Genomic DNA, 24,224 nt, shown 5'->3' on the forward strand with positions numbered 1-24,224 from the left:
GCACGTCAGCCTTCTTCCTCTTCAGCATAATGCTGTAGCTTCACAGGACAGATCTCTATATATTTCCACTCTGCTGTATCATGATATCCTTGTATGTTCTTTGATCTTTAAACTCATTCACAGCAGAATAGATGTGCATTAGACCACATAACCTGCTCTAATAAGGTTTTATTCTGAAGAAGTTCACCAAACATTCTGAAATTCACTTTAAAAAAAAACTTATGTAGCTAATGCTTTGCTTAAGCATACAGTACATATACAGTAAGATTTTATACTTTATTGAAAGTGTTAAGACTTAGTTTGGATATGTTTACTTATTTTTTCTGCCTTATCTAAGCCCTTTTGTTTAAGTAATTCTGTTCAAATACCATTCAGATTAAATGTAGAAGAATTCTCTGCTTTCTTGATCTTACTGTATATGTGACAGTTTTGCACATATACATCTATACTGCCACATGGTGCAACTACAAGAAAGGTCCATTAGTTCTGAGAGAGCATCTCAGAATCTATTCTTAGGTTATTGTACATATACAGTTTTTAGTGTGTATGGTTGCATGTGGTAATGGAAGAAGGATACAGCTCCTAAATGTTAGGATGAAGCAAGATACAGAAATAATGAGCTGTGGTTTGTTCCTATAGAAAGTCACATTATGTCTCTACCATGCAGCCACTCACTTAAGTTTTGTAACATTAATATTTTTTTCTATAATTATATTTATAATGAATTAATTTTGAAATGGTCACATACTGTAAACTTGTTTGTTTTACTAGTTTCTCTGTTTATTTTCATTCCTGACTTTGTCCGTATCTGAAATTTCCTCGAAAATGTCAATTGGTACATTATGAAGTTATTGAGATTGAACCTGAACGTCACAAACTAGAGAATGCCTGGCTGTGAGTGAGCGTGCACGCGCGTGTGTGCGTGTGGCCTTGGTCTCTGCCCAAAGCCTTCCTACTATTGGCTGTGTTCATGCGTGACAGTTCGGAGTAACTGTGGGCTCGTTTTAGCCACAGATCAGCCGTATTCATAGGCCTTGCTTGCAGCTCCCCAACTCTTTCTCTGAGTCTCTCGGGTTCAACAGCACTGTCTTTTTTAACACCTGCCATCGTCCGCTGCACACTCATCGCCTTTATTGTCGGGACAACAAACCAGGGACTTTTAACTTAATCACCTCGTGTGTCCGTGTGTGTGTGCTCTTCTCCGGTGAATCGGCCAGATGGAGGACTACCATAAGCCAGACCAGCAGACGGTGCAGGCACTCAGGAACATCACCACCCGGCTCCGGATCAACTCTATCAAGGCGACAACTGCAGCGGGCAGCGGGTAAGAGGAGGAATAGGGAGAAATTAATCCGAGCTGGAGGTTTATGGTAGTAGGACACAACAAAATATCGTTACTGTCCTGGCCTAGTTACTACACGTTTCATGTACATTTTGACTGTTTGAAGGACAAATCATACAAGTAGAGGAGAAATGCGCAGTGAGAGACCGCAAGAGCTGATGGACTCAGTGTCCATCGCAAACTGTGCAAAGAGGACCAGCAGTATAAAGCTATGGAGCAAAACAGCCAATGGAGAATCTCTACGCCATGCGCCAGGTGCCCAAACTTAAACATTGTCTATATTTTCATTTTCGTGCGTGAAATAGTTCTATGCCAGCTTTGTGCGCAATTTACGCACTTCTCCAGAAAGGAGAGTTGTTTTATGTCAAGGGTCAGCGTTTATTTAGTCCATTTGTCATTTTCGCATCTGTGTTTCAGTTTATGAGTGTGTTCAGAGAGCATGAGACTTATACATTTAATTAACAGGTGTGTTTGTTTTGCACACCCTCCCCTTCACATATAATAACATATTTGCCAAATCGACTCGGATTTGGAGGCGCTGTCATAACCCCTTGCGTGCTCAATGATGGGTTATGTAACAGAGGAGGAACAGAGACCGGATCGGTGGGTGATCCTGTGCAGTCAATGGTGCTGCTGGTAGGGCGACGTAGAGGCAGCAGAATGGGACCGGAAACTATATGAAACTGTGATTTCTGTGTGCCTTTTTCAAAAATCCAAAGCTAACTAACCCACTTGGCATTGTGGACAGTTATGACTGAGAGAGGTAGGCTTGTTTGAGACATGCTTTTAGTAAAAAGCTGTATGAATGAGTGGACTTGAACCTGAAGCACATCTGTTCCTTGCAACCATAGGATCATCTCTCTCTCTCTCTGCATTCTGTTACCATAGTCTTAAGTAGCTGATTCAGTGTGGGTCAAAATCTATTAACAAGCTGCATCTTGCATCTCCACCTCTCTTAGAGCCCTGGTCACCTCTAGCCTACCCCTCTCGTTCCTACAATACACTAATAATCCTATTGTCATAAACACCCTCGAAATATGGGCTCAACTTAGACGGAACTTTGGGTTTAAAAACCTTCTCCATCTAAGTCCCATACACAATAATCACCTTTTTCCCCCAGCCAGGTTAGACTCTGAATTTATTCTCTGGCAGAGATGAGGCATTCATAATTTTAAGGATATGTACATAGACTCTATTTTTGCAAGCTTTGATGACTTATCGCATAAATTTGGCCTCCCTCGGTCTAGCTTATTTCGATATTTCCAAGTCCGCCACTTCCTTCAACATCATGATCCCAACTTTCCATACATAGCATCACCTTCTGGTTTAGATGATCTGTTAAAATCCACATTCAAGACTAAAGGATTTATCTCAAGAATTAGTGATTGTATAACCTCTTTTAAAAACACGACACTGGCAAAGATGAGAGCAGATTGGGTGGACGAGCTGGGGGAAGACTTGGAAGAGGAGATATGGGAGAGCGCTCTTCTAAGAGTAAACGACAGTACCTCCTGTGCCAAATTAAGCATCATACAATTCAAGATTCTACATCACACCCACTACTCCAGAGCAAGACTGGCTAAAATATACCCAAACACAGATGCAAGCTGCGACAGGTGCCGAAACACTCCTGCTGATCTAACACATATGTTTTGGTCATGTCCAGCCCTGGCAACTTACTGGTCTACCATCTTTAAAACGTTGTCAGAAGCATTGAATATTGATCTTCAACCCAATGCAGCTATGGCCATATTTGGTACCACAGATAGGAGACATACAACATTAAGGAAAAGTTACAAAAACATAATTGCTTTTACGACGCTGCTTGCACGTAGAAGAATATTATTACATTGGAAATCAAAAAATCCACCCAAAGTATCTGTGTGGTTTAGTGACCTGACACAATTCATACAATTAGAGAAGATAAAATATACTCTTAGGAGGTCTAGGGACAATTTCTTTTCTGTCTGGGGTCCGGTGTTGAAGCATTTAGGTAAACTTAAAACTGTGCCCACTTAATGACCACTTCCATCCTGTATTTATGATTGTGATCAAATCCATGTGAACCTTGTCTTCTTGTTTTGTGCACAGCCTCAGTGTTGGCAAACTCATGTATGTGCTTTCTTTTTTTTTCTCTTTTTTGGACTGGTGTCATGGGGGGGGGGGGGGTTATTATATCATATAAATAGGAGCATTGTGATCCTTCTGTATGTTTATCTATGTACAATATTGTTGATGCTCAATAAAAAGAAAATGAAAAAAAAAAATCTATTAACAAAAGAAATAACTGTTTGAGCTTGCAAACATCAACCACATAATAATGTATGCTGAGTAGATGTGCGCTGTGTGTTAAAAAAAAAAACCACCCGTTTAAAATCATATCTAAGGTTCAGCTCTTCCTCCTAAAGTCTGTCTGGTGACAAGAGGAGAAAAACTGGTGATTCAATGAGGAGTTTAATGTACTGTAAACCTTGCTCCTCTAAAAATAAATGGTAATTTACTGTATTTGTTTCATTTTTAATTATTATTATTTATTTATTATTACATTCAGTGTTCATGTTTCAGAGCAACCTTCATTCCACATAAGGTTATCATTATTCACCACCACCACCATTTTTTTTTTTTTTTTTGCTTTTGTTCATTTTTGATAATTTGAATGCATTTTCTATTCCAGGACTGTAAGGGAAAAGGCCTTAATGCAGGAGGCCTGAATTAGGTATTACTGGCATGTAGTAAATGTAAATTGAATATTAACATGCAAGACGTTAAAATTCATCATAACCAATTTTTGTTGAGTGGTCAAGACTCTTACAGATCAGGACTACACACTGAATAGTATCTTTGCACTGTATGTGCATGTATGTATGTGCATGTATGAGAGAGGGTGAAAGAGAGAGACATTCTCCAAATGCATTTACACTAGTGTGTGTGTGTGTGTGTGTGTGTGTGTGTGTGTGTGTGTGTAAATGCATTTGGAGTGAGTGTGTTTATGTTTTGAGAAGTAGAAAGAGAAATACTGCATATGTGCTCACTTACTTTTCTGACCCTGTTAAAGTCAGTCTGGATAGCATGCTGTCTGCCCTACTCTAACTACAGTTGGTCTGGCATGAATTAACCCACTAGATCAGAGTTGATAGTCAGGTTCCACTTATGACTGCCACTTTGCCTCTTTTCCTGACTGCCCTTTTCCTCTGCATCTGTGTGTACAGTTTGCTCTGGACATGCTTATTGGTTTGAGCTGAGGAATCAGGATGAAGTTAGGAGCTTTTCATTTGTTTGCTCCGTGTCTCTCTCTTGCCACCTTTTTGTTGCAGTCATCCCACATCATGTTGCAGCGTGGCAGAGATCATGTCTGTACTCTTTTTCCATACCATGAAGTACCAACCTGAAAACCCCCGTAACCCCAACAACGACCGCTTTATCCTCTCCAAGGTAAAATACACACCCACATACATCCATATGGGTGGCAGGTAATGCATGCACAACAAAAGGAGCATCTGAAACAACTGAGTCACTAATTATGAGCAGACACGTATTCAAAAATATGTATGTACACGTTCATATTTTTTTATTATAGTATCATCAGTGTCCAAGGTTGTTTCACATTTACTGCTATGCCATAAAATTAAAGTCTTGCAGTTGATGGATTTCCTGCTTCTGGGTTATCTAATAAATGAGCTGTAAAAGAAGTTTCAAACTTGACTAGAAATTTTAATTGAAGTAGTTGTAAGCAGACTGTGCAGACTAGTAGTAGACAGTAATTAGCAGTGCATTGATGTGAGATGTTCCTGAGTATGTGGGTTCATGCTTGCTTGTTTGTATCTTTATTCTAATGTAGAAAAGGGTCTTTTGTTTCTCTGTTCACTGCTTTTTAGGGTTATGGCATTTATGTCAGTTGGGATCTTATTAGATTAATTCAACCATGTTTAACTGTGGTGCTACAAATCACTTGATGTCTCCAAGGGGCAAGCGACAAATTCCATACTGTATTTTGCCTAATTTGGCACACATACACAGGAAACTCTTTGTCCCGGTGTGCATGAAAGATTCACCAGAGGAGGTAAAATATAAGTTAGACATTTAAAAACAGGGTTTTACAGCTGCCTAACACTGATGATCATTATATAAACAGTAATATCTGTTTTATCTTCAGCACTAGCAGATGAACTATACAATATGTAATCTCTGCTATATGTGCTGTAACGACACAGATGAGGCACTTCTACTTTAACTTGTTTGTACTCTAACCTTTGACCTTTTTACTTCTGCCTCCTCAGGGTCATGCAGCTCCTGTGTTGTATGCTGTGTGGGCAGAGACAGGCTACCTGAAGGAGAATGACCTCTTCAACCTCCGCAAGGTTGACTCGATCCTGGAAGGACATCCTGTGCCGGTGAGGTGACATTCAGACCTGCAGGAAGCTCATATATTCCAACATACAGATATATATGAAAATATTTTACCTTCCACTCTGTGTGTTGATTTGGGATATTTTAGAAGTATTTTGTGAAAAGAAGCTTACACAAGATCTCATTTAACTCCTGGCCTCTTCCTGCATATAACCATCTGTCAAACTGTGTGCTTGGAGCTTATTTGGGCCTTGGCCAAACTGTGTGACAGAATCTAAAATATTAATATGACATGATCAGAATCAGAATCAGAATCAGAATCAGAATCAGTTTTATTGCCAAGTATGTTTTCACATACAAGGAATTTTTTCTGGTGATTGGTGCAATTGATCAGCAACAGTGAGGCTCTCTAGCCTTGTTGATGAGGCTAATAGCAGATGGGAAGAAGCTATTTTTGTGGCGAGAGGTTTTGGTCCTGAAGGACCGCAGCCTCCTGCCAGAGGGGAGTGTCTCAAAGAGTTTGTGTCCAGGGTGGGAGGAGTCAGCTACAATCTTTCCTGCACGCCTCAGGAATGATCAATGAAATATAACTGTCACTGCATGTAGCAATACTAAAACCTTCAAACATGCAGCCCTTTTAAATCTTCCTATCTGCAGTTTAGGATTGTCTCATTCTTCCTGCTAAGTGAGAAGTTTTCTCACACTGCATTATAAACACAACAGCAATGAGCTTTCAAACAGTGATTCCTATCCAAGGAGTTTCAAGATAAATTTCACTGTGATTAGCAGGATAGTGAAAAGAATAATAAATATTTTTTTGCAACACAAAACTTAGGTTTGCATTTTCTAACTTTTGTGTAATCTTTGGCTGTTACCCCCAAAATACTGGATGGTTTTACGTCTTCGAGACAAAAAATGTACAAATAGAGACATGAACACACTTACACAGATGACAGACACATTGTGTACAAAGCAGGGACATAGTGACAAAGATTTTCTTGTGTGACAGAGATGGTCCATCCTTAGCTCCAGACATTAATGACACAGTGTTCACATAAACCCAGATACTGAAACACTGCCAGACACTGACTGTAGCTACTGTCACAACTGTTTTTGTTTTTTTCCCTGCACATTAATAAAAATAAAAACAATCCATTCTCTGTATTTCATGCTTTCTGTATTTACCAACCTGAACTCTCCTACACTATGTAGAATGAGATATGTGTGTGTGTGCGTGTGTGTGTGTGTGTGTCTGTCTGTCTGTCTGTGTGTGTGTGTGCGTGTGCTTGCATGCTAACAGAAGCAACAGTTTGTGGATGTGGCCACTGGATCTCTCGGTCAGGGGCTCGGAGCTGCCTGTGGAATGGCCTACACTGGAAAGTACTTTGACAAGGCCAGGTAACTGACACAAATACATCCTCATCTAAACACACACACAAATTGTCCTTGAAAAGAAAACCACCTACAACAGCCCAGCTTGCATCTGCACATATTAAGGTGGATTATATGAAATTATGCATGACATAATTTACAGTGCAGTGAGCCGTGCTGGCATATTACATTTCAGCCTGGAGCTTTGGATAAAACTGTAACTGACAGGCCTGGTCTGGGATGACATTTAGGCAACCGCTCAGAGCTGACCTCTGATCAGTTTTACCTTTAGGTCAGGATGAATGAGGGTATCTGCTCCTCAATTTGAGATCAACTCCAGCAAGAGATCAAGTGTTGTTGTCACTGATGGGGATTAATTTGTCTCTTCAAAAAGGTGAAATTCAAATGAATGTAGTTTTATTTTTATTAAAAAACCCCAGTATATATTACAAGCCTGTAACGCACAATTTTCAGCTGCTACTCACTTGAGTGTTAACTAACTTGAATTGCTCTAACAGATCAGTCCACGTGTGTTTCCTTTGTTCTAGTATGATCTAGAAAGAGCCATGTGGGTTTCAGTCTGACAATGGACAGATAGAGCTGTGTGACCTGTAAAAGGATGCAACACATTCCACTCACATTGTCATAGAAGATGGCTATGATAGAAAAGCATCCATGCTGAACCCTGACTTTCAGGAACATAAGTTGACTCATTTCATTATAGACAGAACAGAAGAAGATGGTCTCAAAGGCAATTTCAGTTTTTGCACACAGCAGACACAGTGAAACAGGCGACCAGAGAATGCTGTACTTACAGTCTGAGTTGGCTGCCCCTGATATCTCTCTCTCTCTCTCTCTCTCTCTCTCTCTCTCTCTCTCTCTCTCTCTCTCTCTCTCTCTCTCTCTCTCTCTCAGCACTCTGAGTGCACTCAATTGTTTCTGCTCTAATAATCACATGCAAGAGCACAGTTCCTCTCTTGTTGCTCTGCCTCACCCTTTTCACCACATCCTCTCTACAAAAAGATGGTAAAAATATTCCAAATGTACCGTGCATGTGATTGCATACGCTGTGTGTGATTGTGCGTGCCTGCACAGTAGCGTGTGTTTCCCCAGCAATACTTGGAGCTGCTTTGCTGCTTTGCAATTTTCTACAACATAATGGCTCAGTACTCACAGGTTTAATAACATAGGCTGGGGCAAAAACTGCTGAATGGCAACTATATCAACCTCTCTGAGACATGGACACAATCTACAAAAAAGAATTTCTCTTGGAGTAAAGCAGCAAATAAAACCTTCCTGCAAACTTTATTTTGGAATATGTTATATCATATGTTCCTTCTGCTCAAAGTGTAGCAGGACATTACCATCCAGACTACAAATAACCAAACAGATTTCTGAGCACCTCTGAGCATGTGGTTTATTAAAAAACAATACATGAAGGAACCTGTCAAATGCTCTTGTCAGCATTGCTAAGATGAGACTGAATAATTGATACTGTTCATTGCGTCATGCTTGTGTGACTATGGCTCAATACTCTGCAGTTGTAAACATATAAATATGAGATTACTGGATTAAACACAGGCAGGGTTTCTCCTCATGCTCGTTCACGCCTTGCACCAAACCCAGGGGATAATACAATTTAAGTATACTGAGTGGAAGTGGTTTGTTTGGTTTTGTGTAATGGTGTCTCATCTGGCAAAGGCAGGATGAAAGAAAGAGGAATACACACACACACACACACACACACACACACACACACACACACACACACACACACACAATCCTAAGGGATTGCATTACTCCTGTGGCTGGACCTCCTGCAAAAAAAAAAAAAAAAAAAATAAGTGTGTGTGTGTATGTATGTATATGATATACTCTACAGTGCCAGAGACAGAAATACTGACAGAAAGTGACAGGAAGAGAGAGACAGTAGAGAAAACTCAAAACTACGAAAGAAAGATGCTGAGTTAGTAACAGGTATTAATGTGATATTAATACATACAGATGGAGAGGGGAAGAAGGAGAGAGTAGTTCAGTGCATCATGGGAAGTCCCTGGCAGGCTAGGACTATAGCAGCATAACTTGTGGATGGTTCAAGGCAAACCAGTCCAAACTCTAAGCTTTATAAAAGAGGAAAGTTTTTAGCTCAATCTTAAATGTAGGGAAATAAAAAAAATTACAAATAATGTCATACAAAGTTGCTAATTATCAACACATGAGAGCAGAAGAGCCTGTTATTTCTTTTGACTATTACAGGGTTAACCACAATCATAATGTGACTTGATTCTTGAGATTGTCTTGTGTTTCAAATACATAGGCCAGACATGGCCATCAAATAGGATGGGGGGGTCTGGCACCAAGTAGTTCCTCGAGCACCTCCTCTTTTTGCATTCTTCATATGGGATGGAAATAAAGTAATGTTGGTTCAGCATGTCGATCAAAGGTCCATAGGTGTAAAGCAGGAAGCCCTCCACAATAAGGATGTGAGTCTCCTCCTCCTTAGGGTCGGTGTTATTAACGCCATGCGACTTCTCAAGCTTTACTGGGTTCTCCAACCATGCGTCGATGGTGCTCATCATGGCGTCCATGTCCAGAGCAGTAATGAGTTGAAGAAGTCATCCTGATGTACCACACAACAGTTGGGCAGGTTCTTGATCAGTCTTTGGTGAGGGTGGTTTTCCCTCCATTGGTTATGCCGCAGGAATTGGAATATGGGAAGATGTGCCCTGACGGAATTTACTTAAAACCATGGAATCTCTCTCTCTCTCTCTGTTTGTAGCTACCGGGTTTTCTGCCTGCTGGGTGATGGAGAGCTGTCCGAGGGCTCAGTGTGGGAGGCCATGGCTTTCGCCTCCTACTACCAACTGAACAACCTGGTAGCAATCTTGGACATCAACCGCCTAGGTCAGAGCGACCCAGCTCCGCTGCAGCACTATGTGGAGAAGTACCAGCAACGCTGTGAGGCCTTTGGGTGAGCAGGAGGGAGTCAGAGGGTGAGGGTGTGCAAAGAATGGTTGGTATTGTGTCTTTTAGTGCTATTAAACTATTACTAACTATTACTTGAGTAATCAAACTAAGGACAATTAATCAAGACCAATTTTCATAATCATTTAATTATTTTATTATTTAATCCACTTGTTCCATCTTCTAAATGTGAGGATTTGATGGTTTTCTCTGTTTTCTATAATTATAAATTGAATATTTCTTAGTTTTGAATTACTGTCAGACAAAACAAGTAATGTGAAGACTTCGCCCTGCCCATGAAAGTTGTGATGAGATTTTTCGCTATTTGTTTCTAAACGATAAATAAGTTAGCCACAGAATACCTTCAGATTAATCAATGATGAAAATAACCATTAGTTCTAGTTCTAGTCTCCTTTTATATCTATATTTTCAGCATGTGACTTTGTGAGCTACAGTGTAACTTTTGTGTAACTTCTTAAATCACAGCTGAGAGGATATCTCCCTCAGGACCAAAGTGTCTGTGAAACAGCTTAAAAAGATATATAATTTTATGATATTTTTCATATCAAATGTCTGTCATCCCTGCAACACTTGCAGAGTACTAATGTGAGGTAAAATGCCAAAATTTATACAGTATAAAGTACTGCAATACCACCGTAAGTGATCGCTTTAGAAACCTGCGTGAATACCAGCAGGATTATTCCATTAAAAAGATGCAGCCTCAAGAGGCCCAACTTTCATAGGACTGCGTTTAAAGTTTGACCTTCTGTGTTTTCCCAGCTGGCACGCCGTCATTGTGGACGGCCACAGTGTGGAGGAATTGTGTAAGGTGCTGAGTCAGCCCTGCCACCAGCCATTTGCCATCATTGCCAAGACCATCAAGGGCAAGGGCATCCCAGGTACAATCATGAGTTACATGGTGGCTAAATATCAGCGAAAAGCTATCCTGTCATGAGCAGAATTTAAGTCAAGTACTGACATGCTGTGTATCCATTCCTAAAAAAGGATGTGAGCTGCTGAAAGTGCATTAATTCTGCTATTTTGTGTCTAGATGACTCATTTTCAGATTTGGAAATCAAGCTCTCTGGGACATAAACTATTTAAGCACAATTATTCAAAGCAATCTTAACACACAGCAAGATAGATGCCCAGTGTCGTGTGACACTGGGTGTTTATTGCTAACCTGATCCAAAAACCAGTGACTAAGTAAAATCGTGACAACTGACCAGCAATAATGGTTCTGTCAGAAATTTTCTTAACTGCCCCAGGGACCAGCTGCCAGTGAAGAGAGGCACTAACTTGCTGTAATCCTGGCAGCGCTTCAGTGTTTTAGCTGCAGCAGCTCAGTAATCCCTCAGAATGTGTAGGATACACTCGCAGCATAAGCATAAGTAGCCTGTTGTGACCTGCTGAAGTGGAAAACTGTTTGTAGAGTAACAGCTGACCATGGTTTATTTTAATGTAGCTTGGCATGTGTGTGTACATTAATGTGGAAGAGATGCATAGGCAGGATACAAGGAGGTCTTTGGTTTATAGACTCTAGAGTTTATGTACTTTTTATCTTCATGTTGGTCAAAATTTTCACCTGAACATTATTCATACCCTTCATGTGCATACAAGTCATCTATGGCTGCAGCAGGAAACCAGTGTCTGTGTTTTTCAGGAATATGCTTAATCAATTTAGGTTTACAATATATCCTTCTGTTTAGAAGTTACTCTTCACACTGTAATTATTTCATATTGTCATGTGAACTGTACAGTAAAAGTTGTTCCTGTTTTTTTACTTGATGGGGTACATGCAAGTTAAGAAATAACAGAAATCCACATAAATGATATCATTAAAAAAAAAAAAAAGATATTTCAAATTGCAGTGGCACTCAGGTGTGTGTGTGTGTGTGTTTGTGTGTGTGTGTCAGTGGCTGAGGATAAGATGGGCTGGCACGGTAAACCTCTACCCAAAGACATGGCTGAGAGTGTGATCAAAGACTTGCAGAGCCGTGTCATCAGCTGCAACAAGCGCCTCTATCCTGCTCCTCCCAATGAGGACACATCACCTGTCAGCCTCCGCAACATTCGCATGCCAAGCGCACCCAGCTACAAACCTGGAGACAAGGTGTGATCAGTGGTGGCAGACAAGTTCAACAAGTAAATTTGTCTAAATGAAACAACTTTTAATATAGAACAGAGCAAATCTTCAGCCAAGCTGGGACATAATAATCTGTGTATTTAATAGTAGCAGTTAACTGATTGGTTGTTTGTTTGTCACTGTGTGACCAGATTGCTACAAGGAAGGCATACGGCATGGCTCTGGCGAAGCTGGGTCGTTACAATGAGCATGTGGTGGCTCTGGATGCAGACACCAAGAACTCCACCTTCTCCGAGCTCTTTAAGAATGAACACCCCAACCGCTACGTGGAGTGTTACATTGCAGAACAGAACATGGTAAGAAATAGATGTTGGCTCTCTTATCAAAAGGCTGGAGAGGTTTTGGACTAGAGCCCAAACCAAAAGAAAGTATGTGAAGTTCAAGTGCGGCTAAAACAGCAAACATTTTAATTACAATAAGATGAGATATAATATATAATTTATCAACTATAAATTATTGGGAAATTCACAATTATCCAGTAGATTATTCATGTATTTAGTTAAATTAAGATTATGATTGAGTCTGTGTCATTATCCACTGCCTTTTTCTGAGTTGTTAAATAGTCTAATGGCAGTTGGAACAAAGGATTTCCTGAACTTCTCATTCCTGCAGCGAAGAGAGATAAGACGTTGGCTGGTGCTGTAGCTATTTCTGCAAGGCCTGCAAGGATGTTGTGGAGAGGATGGTTGGTATTATATTGTGGTATTTTACATTTAAAAACCCGACAGTAAGGTTCAGTGTAGTAACAACTGTCAGAGCTGTCCACAACAACAGGCCAATCAAAATGGGTCATTGTCTGTCTGGATCAATTAAAAATCTGCAATGTCATGATTTCAACATGAAATACATATGTAAGTCATTATGTGATTGTGCTCTGTGAATCATTTCAGAGCCTTTTAATAACAGTGACCTCAAAAAAACTGGGCTAATGCTGACTTCTAGGGCACATCATTTCCATATCAAAGCAAGGTCCATGTGTGAATAGGATTTTTTCTTTCTTTTTGTTAAATAAATAGATTAACCTGAACCGCTCAATCCTGCAGCTCAGCGAGATTAGAGATTACAGCCACACTAGCATGCTGACAATGCTAAGAGCCTAATAGCAGCTAAGCAGGTTTGATGTTTACTATGTTCATTATCTTAGTTTGGTATGTTAGCATCAGCTAACATTTGCTAATTTCAACTAAACACAAAGTGCAGCTGAGGCTGAGGAGAATGTGATTAGTTTTAAGAGGTCAAAATTCCAGCAACACGTCGTATTATGCACAACTGGCCACCGGCTGAAACACAGTGAAATTGTTTTTTATACCAAAATGTGATGGTGGAGTTGTGACTGCTCCAGACTTTTGCCCTTTTGGTAAATGATAGCAATTCATCCTGAGGAGGACATGAATGTGTTTAATAAATTTCCATGGATGTTCATTCAGCAGTTGTCGAGACATTTCACTAAAAAACTAAAATGTCAACCTCATGGTGGCACCAGAGTAAAAGTCAGGGGATTATCAAAATTGTATGTTAAATGTGTATATCTGTACAAAGATTGATCACAAAACTAGTGATGGACAGACCAACATAGCTATCATTCTGCTTTTGTGTCAAATATGTCAGTAAACTGTTATTTGATTTTTGTTAAAACAATGAGGTTTAAATGTACATTACAGTGATAGAATAATAACATATTGATGATGTCCACATCTGCAGTAAGGAGAGCAGTAAAATAATTACATGTACATTTTCATCATTAATGACAGTGTAGCTGCCACTGGTCACTGTTTAGCTAGAGAGGCAATATCTGAACCTCAGATGTTAAACAAGACTAGGTCAAAACCTAGTATATGGCTGGATCGCATGTGGTCAAATCCTTATTTTATAACTGCAACATTGTCCGACAAAATCACCAAACACATAAATGAAAGACAAAGATGGGACAATCGTGACTGCTATTTCTTCTATGCATAAACAAAAATCTGCTGAAGATTCCTAGAAAAATTACTGTCTCTGACACACATGTCCAAAGCTCATGTTCTTCCCACCATACCTGCTTTGCTTTGCTTTGTTTCCTTTCTCTCTCTCTCTCTCTCTCTCTCTCTCTCTCTCTCTCTCTCTCTCTCTCTCTCTTCCTCTTCTCTCCTGCAGGTGAGCGTGGCAATAGGTTGTGCGGTGCGGGATCGTAATGTGGTGTTTGCCAGCACCTTTGCCACATTCTTTACTCGGGCCTACGACCAGCTCCGCATGGCTGCGATCTCTGAGAGCAACATCAACCTCTGCGGCTCCCACTGCGGGGTCTCTATTGGTCGGTGCCCACCTCTCTCTCCATCAATCATGGTGTGATTTAAATGACCATTGACCTTTTGGTGTTTTGACCTCCTCTAACTTTTCCTATAAAAAGTGTTATACAGTACATTTATAGTAAGATTAGGTAGTAATTCATATGAGAAAAAGAAGAGTGCCTTGATATAACTGGTTGAAAATAAGGGTAATGAACATTTTGCTAGCATATAACTGTGGTAAGCAGTGGTTCGAAGATGTTTTCACCACTTTATGTAACTACTGTAACCACTATCATCATTTCAGTATCACTTTCGGTATTCAAAAGATTTGCCCTAATGGTCTTCCATATTAAATCAACCACAACCTCAGTGACGTTTGACCCATAGACAATGGTAGCCTCATTCATTATGACCTTCACTGTGCCTCTCACTACACCTTTTTCTTAAAATCAGTTTAGTGCATTTCTGCTTTTAGATCGATTCAGCCCACTGAAGGATATAAAACAAGCCAAACTGATACTATCTTTCAAATGAGTAGCTTGGTCTGAGTAAATCAAAAATATGCACACTGCATGTTAAATGAAAGTCAACCCAAGCTGATCTTTAAAACAAGCTAGAAGATATTTCATTCTTTGTTTTTCACCATGTTTTGGCTTCTTTAATTTCACTGCCCTGAGTTGAACCTCTCCTCAGTGTGTCTTGGTTTTAATTTCCCTAAGTCCTAAACTTTTTCCCCCATCTTGTCATGTCCTCTACTAATTTTATCCATCTCCCTCTCCTGGTGTCAGCACTTCTCCCCTCCTCCCTCCCACTCTGTCTGTGTGTCATGGAGGTGACAACAGAATGGCCTGATTCTCTTTCACCTCTTCCTCCTCCTCCTCCCCTTTCTCTTTCTTCTCCAACTCATCAGGTATATTGCATGCCCACCTTTGCATACTGAATGCATGCCAATCTACTTGAATTTCTTTTCCAGCCTATAGTAAATGTGTGTATATTTAGGTGAAGACGGGCCCTCTCAGATGGGTCTGGAGGATCTGGCCATATTCAGAGCCATTCCCACTGCAACAATCTTCTACCCAAGTGACGGTGTCTCTACTGAGAAGGCTGTGGAGCTTGCTGCCAACACAAAGGTACTCAGTCATCTGTAATAAGGCACTGGAAGAAAAAGAAAATGATTAAATCCACAGTTTGTGGTAAAAGTAGAGACACATGCAGATTGTTATTGATTTGTTCCAGGGTTTGTGTTTCATCCGAACAAGTCGCCCAGAGAACAGCATCATCTACAGCGGCAACGAAGACTTCAGTGTTGGACAGGCTAAAGTTCGTGTCAGCTTTTTCCTAACACCATCCAATTTTGCTGCATAATCAGGTCTTTGTATATGTTTCCTTTTGTACATGTCCACATATGTCCACACACATATCTGTCTTCCCTTCCCACTCAGGTTGTGTATAAAACCAATGATGATCATGCGACTGTGGTTGGAGCAGGAGTGACCCTTCATGAGGCTCTGGCTGCTGCTGAGCAACTGAAGAAAGGTACAAAGAAACAGAGCAAGAAAGATAATTAAAGCAATGCACAGCAACATGCAAACACTGTACAATATATTGTGCGGTGTGGTATCTGTCTATAATTTGAAGTATATAGTACTTTGATATGAAGTGTCCACCTTGCTCCCTCCTCTCTCAGAGAGAATCAACATCCGTGTGATTGACCCTTTCACCATCAAACCCCTGGACTACAAAACCATTATTGACAATGCCAGGGCAACCAGAGGACGCATCATCACAGTGGAGGACCATTACTATGAAGGTGAGGAGTCTGACAACACTGCAAAGATTAGAAAAAATACCTTCCAAACAAAACAATTTGTGGCCGAATTACTTTCTTTATATGTCCCAAACTTGTTCAAGGAATGTGTGTTTCAGCCTACAGCACCACGGTTCAACTGGGATGTTTCAGAGGAGCTGTGAGCTGAGCTGCCACTATTTGCTTAGTTTGTGTCTCTGATAATTGAAGATGCAGATGTCAAATAACAAAAAATCCTGGATCCAGTTAAAATAAATAGTTAAAACGACTAAGCTCTTAAAAGTGTATCTTAAAGTATGGCTTAAATATTGTATAAAAAGTCAATTTGACCACTTCAGGTAGGCAACCTCAACACTGATTCATGTGCAAAAGGATATGATATCATTGACAGGTGACTAAATGAAACAGACCGTTACCTTGGATGGGAGAAAGAAGACTGAAGTAATAGGGATGCTATGTATGGCAGAGAATTGGGTTGAACATTATGGGTGTGAAGAGAGAGATGGAAGATACAGACAAGGTAAAATAGTTTAGAGGGATAGAGGAGGAGCTGGGAGAGCCTGTCAGGGTTTCTTAATTTCAGTTCCGGCCTTTGGGCTCTCACTGACCTACATACAGTACCACCATGACAAAAACAAGGGTCCAAAATTTACTGTGTCTTGCCCTCTCCTCCTCTCTCTTATTGTGTTTGTGTGCATTTTTGTTGTCCTACATGCAGGCTAGTTCAAATCAAATAAAATCAAGTTTTATTTATATAGTGCCAAATCACAACAGAAATTATATCAAGGCACTTTCCAATTGGAGGAGGTCAAGACCTTCAAGTTGCTTTCTCCATTACAACTGTCTGTTTGCCATTTTAGGGCGAAGGAAAAAATGGAGATGCACTGTTGTGGGGAAGCACCCCTGCCCACACACAGAGATATGCAAATACACACCTATAGATGAACATGTGCAGTGGATCAGTAGCTTTGTAGGAGTTGGAATATGTGCATGTGTGTGGAAATGCAAGCAAATTCAGAAAATAATGTAATCAATTTGACAACACATATGCTGCAAATATTCACAGCACAACCAAATAGATGAACACACTGCAAATACTCACAACACAACCAAATCACACTGCTTTTCCCTTGCCATGACACAGTGAAGGAGCGCCCAGTAAGATAGGATTCAAACCAAGAAAGGGCTTTTCCCAAGATGCCCATGTTCGAGAGTACAGTTAGTAAGATGCAGTGGTTCACTGTATCGAAGGCTGCTGAGAGGTCCACTTTTTGGACTTTTTGGAGCCATGCCCTCTGTGCCCTTCATCAGCAGAGGTAGGTTGTCTCTGGGAGGTTCAGAGAATTGACTACTGATGGCTGCCACGTTTTCAGTGAAGAAGGAGGCAAAGACAGCAGCTTAGAGGTTAGTGACTGGTGGGGGTGGTGGAGGTTTGAGTAATGTTTTAAAGGTAGGGAATAGTTTCTGAATGTCTGTGATACTGCTGATCTTATCATTATAGAAGGCAGTTTTGGCAGCCTAGATGTTGGATGAGAAGGAGGCTAGGAGTGAATGATAGCACATGATGTCAGCAGGGTCACTGGTTTTGTGCCATTTTCTCTCGGCAGCTCAGAGATTGGTACGCAGTTTTTGAATGGTATCAGTCAACCATGGGTGAGGCAGGTTAGAGACAAGTTTCAAGTCAAAGGAGTGCATTAGTGACAGGAAATCAGAGGAACTTGAATTGGCTAAGTGGATGTTCATATCACTTAGGATGAGTAGCAGACAGGCCAGTATGGTCAATAGAAGACAACAGTGCATCTAGCTCATCCACAAAATCAACTAGTTGTCCTGGTGGACGGTAGATGACAACCACAGAGACTTTCACCGGAGCAGTCACCATAACAGCATGGTACTTGAATGAGGAGTATTTTGTTTGGAGGTAACAGTTGAGTGAATGCCCATTTGTTGGAAATATGAAGACCAGTCCTGCCTCCTTGGCTGGACAGCCGGGAGGTATGGGAAAATATGTGGTTATTGAAAAGCACAAATGGGGTAGCAGTGTTTTCACATTTGATGCAGGTTTCAGTGAGCGCCAGAAGCTCAAATGGATAGCTGATTAGCAAAGCTGGGAATGAAATTTGTTTTGTTAACTGCAGACTGGCAGTTCCATAGGCCAACAGTAAAGGAGACATATGTATGAGAGGTTAGTTGCAGTGGTTGGAGATTAGCCAGATTCTTTTGCCTTCTTGCGTTATGATGCTTTTTACGGATACCGAAAACCACAGGTATGAGACACATAGATACAGTGCTAAGTAGCACAGAGTTTTGAATTCTGAAAGAGTGTAAGATAGATCACCGTGTGGCCTTGCTCAGTGGACTTGCACAGGATGACTTGCTGGTCTTTACCGGAGGAGAGCCCTTTGTGCCCTTCATCAGGTTGCTGAAACTTCAGCGACAGATTGTTACTCAGTTACTAGCTATTCACACGTCAGGTTTGATTGAAAGCACCCAAGTACGCCCTCTGAATTAGCAGCACAAAAGATGTAGTAAAATAGTAGCAAGGACACCTAACGCAGGAATATCCGTGAACTTTCTTACATTACAACTGCAGCCTTCACATGCCCTGTGAGCTTGTCTGGATTTCTGGAGTGCAGTGTAAGTATTTAAGCTTTTTCTCAATGAAATGCACACCCTCTGAACTAATACTACAAAAGGGTTGGTCCGGGGGGCATGAGCTCGTTCACACTCCCCTGCTGCCTGAAACTCACAACAACCAGACAACAACTTCCAGAAATACTGCAGTTAATGTGTTTTCCAAATAGTAGCAAGTTTGAACAACTAAAACCTTTCTATGAGAAGAAGCCAGTGACAGCTAGTGTAAAGCAGAAGCACATGGTGTATAACTTTGGCTTCCCATAAAGTTAAGTAGTGCTGTACTGATTTTTCCAGTGCAGTGTTTTGCAAGTTAAAGAACAACATAATACCATCCAAAGATCTTGTTTTTGTTGACCTCATCTTGCTGTAGTGGTGCAGAAGTGTAACTGAGGGTGTGTCAGTATACAGTGACATCGCTGTTTGGTTCAACCACAGGAAAGTGAAACGGTAATTTGTAAAGTTACTCTTTAACACATAAGAAAATAATGTATTTCAAGAACGTGACAAAATGTGAGCTGTTTACAGCTTTTAAACCCACCAGCACATTTCTAATTTTAAACCTTCAGTTACAGTTATAAAGTAGTTTTCCAAGGAATTTATCTTCCAGAGCCACTTTCTATACTCTGCATATTTTGCATATTTAGCTATTTCGGTTGGGTATCCATCAGCACCACACACAAAAAACAGAAATTGTTGTTACATGCTGGCTTTTTGGGTGTAATCAAGGTGTCATTTTTTAAAATAAACACCCCACAACCTCAAACTAGAGGGAGAATGTAATATGCAATTATAGTAGAGTGCATTTCTCTGTCTCTCTCACATGCACACCAGTGTCCAGCTATACACTAACCAAGGGCTGGGAAAAAATTAGGAGGGAAAGATGAGGAACAAGTAATATTCCTCAGCTTTCATGTTCACTCAATCAGACATGTTTGAATGACGGTTTGCAGTGCAAAGTAAAAGAAATGTGAGAGGGACAGGGAAAGGAGAAAAGAAGAAAGCCTTAAGGGAGTGGAAATGAATCAGACGAGGAGTGAGAAAGTTGTTTGAGGGCAGCGTCAGACCTGTCAGTCCATATATAATTGTTTCAGAGCGCAATCAACCACAAGAGTTGAGAGATTAAAGAACAAATAAGAGAGTTGAAAATGAATATTAGGAAAAATTCAAGAAAAAAGATTTTGTTTGCGTAATTTGGGTGAACTCTGGAAGCAATGATCATTGCTACTCTATATTCTGATTCCCCAGGTGGTCTAGGTGAGGCAGTATGCTCAGCAGCAGTGAATGAGACTGGATTCACTGTTCACCGCCTGGCAGTTTCCCAGGTGCCACGCAGCGGTAAGCCCCAGGAGCTGCTCCGAATCTTTGCCATTGACCGTGACGCCATTGCTCAGGCTGTTCGTAAGATGCTCAGCAGCTCAGCCAACGCCAAGTAAGAACACTGCAGCAGGGGTAGCAGTGGCAACAGAATGGTAAAGGATTCCGTGGTGATAACCATTGAGGGAACAAACATACAAATAAACCAACACAGATGGAGGTGAAGCACTTCTGGCCCACTCATGCTCTCCTCCTCTGAAAACAATCAACAAAAATATTTGTTTAAAAATGAAAGTAGATACCATTGTTTTTCTTTTTAACTCTCAATGTAATTTGACAACCCCACCCCATATTTTTGCCCCATCAGTTTGTAATTCACACCTCTCCCCTTCTCTCACACACATGTGTGCACGCGCGCGCGCGCACACACACACACACACACACACACACACACCCACACCCACCCACCCCTCCACCCTCTAACCTTTCCTACCGCCCAGAGAAAGTTCTGGTACTGCTATAGTGTTTCAGTAAAAGCAGTGAATGTGGTTTGGAGTAAAGTGAAGTCTTTTTTATCATTTCTGTGGAACCCCCCTCACTTTTTCAGTAAGCCGTTTGGAATGTTTGGCCCAGTATGACTTTATAAATCCCACCCAACTAAAGCCTAAAGCAGGGTGTGGAGAAACCCTGGTTTGGTCAGTTTGAGCACTAACCCCTTTGACCCTGACTTGGATGGGACTGCTTCACACCAATAAAGGGATAGTTTCTTCACAATACCTGTGTCTGACCTCTTTCTTTTGGATTGTGGTGCATTAAACAAGAATTAAAATTCACACTGACACACTGTAAAAAAAACCCACAAAAAAACCAAAAAAACAACTTTATTAACTTCTTAATTTTACATCTAAATCCTATGAGCTCACATCCTGGAAAACAATGAATTTTTTGAGGTCAGGTACTGAGTATGAGTACATAATTCAGCTGTTGCTCTGCCACATCCTTTACTTTCTTGGAGAACATTAGGACATCTCATACTGTAGCCTATTTTTGCCTGATCCACAGCTGAAACTTTTGATGATTCAATTCAATTCAATTTTATTTGTATAGCGCCAAATCATAATATACGTTATCTTGATGCACTTTACAGGGTAAGGTCGAGACCTTACTTTGTTATAGAGAAAAACCCAACAGTTCCCACAAAGAGCAAGTACTTGGCAACAGGGGGAAGGAAAAACTCCCTTTTAACGGAAAGAAACCTCCAACAGAACCGGGCTCAAGGTGGGTGGCCGTCTGCCTCGACTGGTTGGGTTTAAGAGGAGAAAAAGGGGGGGTGGGGGGAGGAGAGAGGAGAAAAGAGAGAGAGAGAAAGACCAGGAACAGCTGTATAGGTAATGGTGTTATCAATAATAATGACAGATTACAGTGGTTAATAGTAATGATGAGTAGTGGTAAATCTGGATCCTGCTGCTCCAGAGGCAGAGATACCTGCAGAATGAGGACAGAGAGAGGGAGAGAGGAGAAGCACAAACTACGGGAGAGAAAAAAAAATATGACGATGACCTTTTATGTTTATTAAGGCCATCGCATAGCTGTAGTAATGTCATTGAAGGGAAGTTGGGGAGTCCATCCAATTAATCTCTGGTGATAATACCCATTTATAACACGAGAACATAGACATAACATTCACAAATGGCTAAACCTAATAATAAGAGTATATTTTAATCATCAGTCGTGTGTGACTGAAGGTCTGCTATGGCCATACATGGTAAAACATCAGGTTTTAACTAATAAGGGGGTATATTTTTATAGATAGCCTCATCTCTCATCTTCTTCTGGTGGTCAATTATATTGTTATTGTTTATTAATCCAATTTTTCATTTGTAAGAGGAAGAATGTGCTGTTCCTCCAAAGGTTGTAGTGTTGACTTAAACACTCATTTTCTGCCTAAACATCCAATTTCAACCAGAGCAGATCAAATCACATCACAGGATTACTGATTTTTAATACAAAATGAAATCTACAGAGGGGTGACAAGCAAAAGAATAACCAGCATAAAGTGTCTTAGTAAGGTGTCAGGCCCTCACTTGCTGCAAGAACAGCTTCAAGTGCTGTCTAAGACATTGGTCCAAAATCTCCCATAGGTGTTCAATTTAGTTCAGATTTGGTGGCTGTGAAAGCCATGGCATACGTTTCACATCATTCAGTGACCCATCATGGATGGGGGCATAGTAATCTGTTACCCCGTCATCCATCTATATCTGTTTAATTGTACAAAATGATTGATAAAATGCAATAATGGGGGTTTTGAATATAGGTCGCCTAATGTATTTGAACAGCATAATGATAGCACATTAAGTAATGTATATTGCCTGAGTCAGTCCACATGCAATGATGTAATAAATTATATTATGACTAAATTATAGTTATTTATCAAATAATTTCATGTTCCTTCAGTCCCTCTAAGAGTGGGCTCAGGTCATGACATTAACATCATGTTTAAGTTAGAAAAAAATTTTGAAATGGAAAAAAAAGAATGTCCAATGTTTAGAGACTGGCAGCAGAAAGGGGCCCATACCACCGGTATTTTAATCTCCTCTTACGTAAGCATGTAGGGTTCTGTGTATAGCCCCATCTTATGCAGTCTGTGAAAGAAAGGTTGAAAGAATCACACAGACTGCAGCATGTGTACATGTACAAGTGCATATAAAAGTTTGTAGATTGATTTTTTTTTTTTTTTTTTTAAGGATTTTAGGCTTAAGTCAGGGTCTATTCTCAAATAAGCAGAGTTTTTGGTCTGAGAAATCTGGGTTTAGATTTTTTTTAAAAACACGGCTTTTTACTATTGCTTATGTAAGACAGCTGTAAAAAAAAAAAAAAAAAAAAACTGTTTAAAAAATGTGATTTTGTGTAAAGCTTTCTTAAATGCAGGTGACAAATCCAGTGGCAATGAGCGCAAGCTTCAGTCACAGGTAAGCTGAGTTGTATTAAAGTGTTTAGTATGTGTGCAGATTTAATGTAGAACAGCCGAATACAGAATTACAGCAACATCCTCTTTGTCCTTGTACCTGACAGTGTTGTCTTTCACACACACACACACACACACACACACACACACACACACACACACATTATAGTACATATGAACACGTGGAGTGGCTCATACACCATACAAGGATGGGAGCGTAGCATTTCTTTAACATCTGTGTGTGTGTCTGTGTGTCTGTGTGTTGGGTTGGGGGATCTGTGCATTGGTGGAGAAGAATCCATATAACAGATTGACAGATGCTTAAACAGCCGTTGCCCTCTTGTCATCTGTAGGGCCAGGCAGTGCTACAGGGTTCCTCATTTCCTTCCACTTCATTACGCCGTCCACCCCCATCCCCCCTATGCACATACACGTATAAAGGGTCTACCTCATGGCCAGTGTCTCAGACACAAACGAATATCAATGTACAGTACATTGTCTCATGATATTATTATAAAGGGTCCTTCCATCTAAATTACAAAATATACATGTATATCAAATAAAAATGTATATTTATATATCTCTTGCTGAGACATTTAGAACCACACAAATGCTAAGAAAATACAAAGGTGATTGAGATTGAATTTCTCAACATATTGTGAGAAAAAAAAAAATTCAACTTAAATATTAAATTAAAGTAAAAAGAGTGGACTGGATTTGATAGCCAGAAACTATATTTGATTATGTTTTATTCAATATACATTTATATTACAGCTTAGACAGCTGAGACACTGAACTTTCTCTGAATTCTCTGACCTTATGACATACTATACATTTTAATGTCTATAATGCACTGTAGGAGAGAAGTGGTCAATCTATTTAACTTCATCAAATATTAATATAATATGCTGTACTCATCCCCCACAGTCACCAATGAGCGCCATGAGGTCCCTGGAGCATTGTGTCACTGCTTCGATGGTGGTGAGAGCTTCCACCCTGAGCTTCATGTCAGGCAAGTTGCCATGCTAGCCAGTGAGCAGTTGTGTCTCTTGGCAACGGTC

General features: G+C 40.4%; 1 protein-coding gene across 1 annotated transcript; it reads left to right on the forward strand.

Moving 5' to 3' along the window:
- Positions 1 to 928: 928 nt before the first annotated feature.
- Positions 929 to 20,972, forward strand: LOC139620299 (transketolase-like). The gene is made up of 14 exons (XM_071475654.1): positions 929 to 1,324; positions 4,657 to 4,774; positions 5,620 to 5,733; positions 6,990 to 7,087; positions 9,840 to 10,031; positions 10,805 to 10,923; positions 11,941 to 12,137; positions 12,302 to 12,466; positions 14,307 to 14,463; positions 15,440 to 15,570; positions 15,677 to 15,760; positions 15,883 to 15,976; positions 16,128 to 16,250; positions 20,130 to 20,972. Exons 1-14 carry the CDS (start codon positions 1,218 to 1,220, stop codon positions 20,315 to 20,317), a joined length of 1,887 nt encoding a protein of 628 aa, XP_071331755.1. The 5' UTR covers positions 929 to 1,217; the 3' UTR covers positions 20,318 to 20,972.
- The last annotated feature ends 3,252 nt before the right edge of the window (positions 20,973 to 24,224 follow it).

This window comes from Trachinotus anak, unplaced genomic scaffold (assembly GCF_046630095.1).
Source record: "Trachinotus anak isolate AG129_WGS33_773 ecotype Australia unplaced genomic scaffold, CSIRO_AGI_Tana_v1 ptg000004l, whole genome shotgun sequence".
In the NCBI taxonomy this organism is placed as follows: domain Eukaryota; kingdom Metazoa; phylum Chordata; class Actinopteri; order Carangiformes; family Carangidae; genus Trachinotus; species Trachinotus anak.

Bases quoted from the DNA above. Each gene is read 5' to 3' on its own strand.
- LOC139620299 (XM_071475654.1), top strand. From the start codon at position 1,218: ATGGAGGACTACCATAAGCCAGACCAGCAGACGGTGCAGGCACTCAGG. The intron at 10,924-11,940 runs GTACAATCATGA...TGTGTGTGTCAG, and splicing joins CAAGGGCAAGGGCATCCCAG to TGGCTGAGGATAAGATGGGC. The intron at 15,977-16,127 runs GTACAAAGAAAC...CTCCTCTCTCAG, and splicing joins TGCTGAGCAACTGAAGAAAG to AGAGAATCAACATCCGTGTG.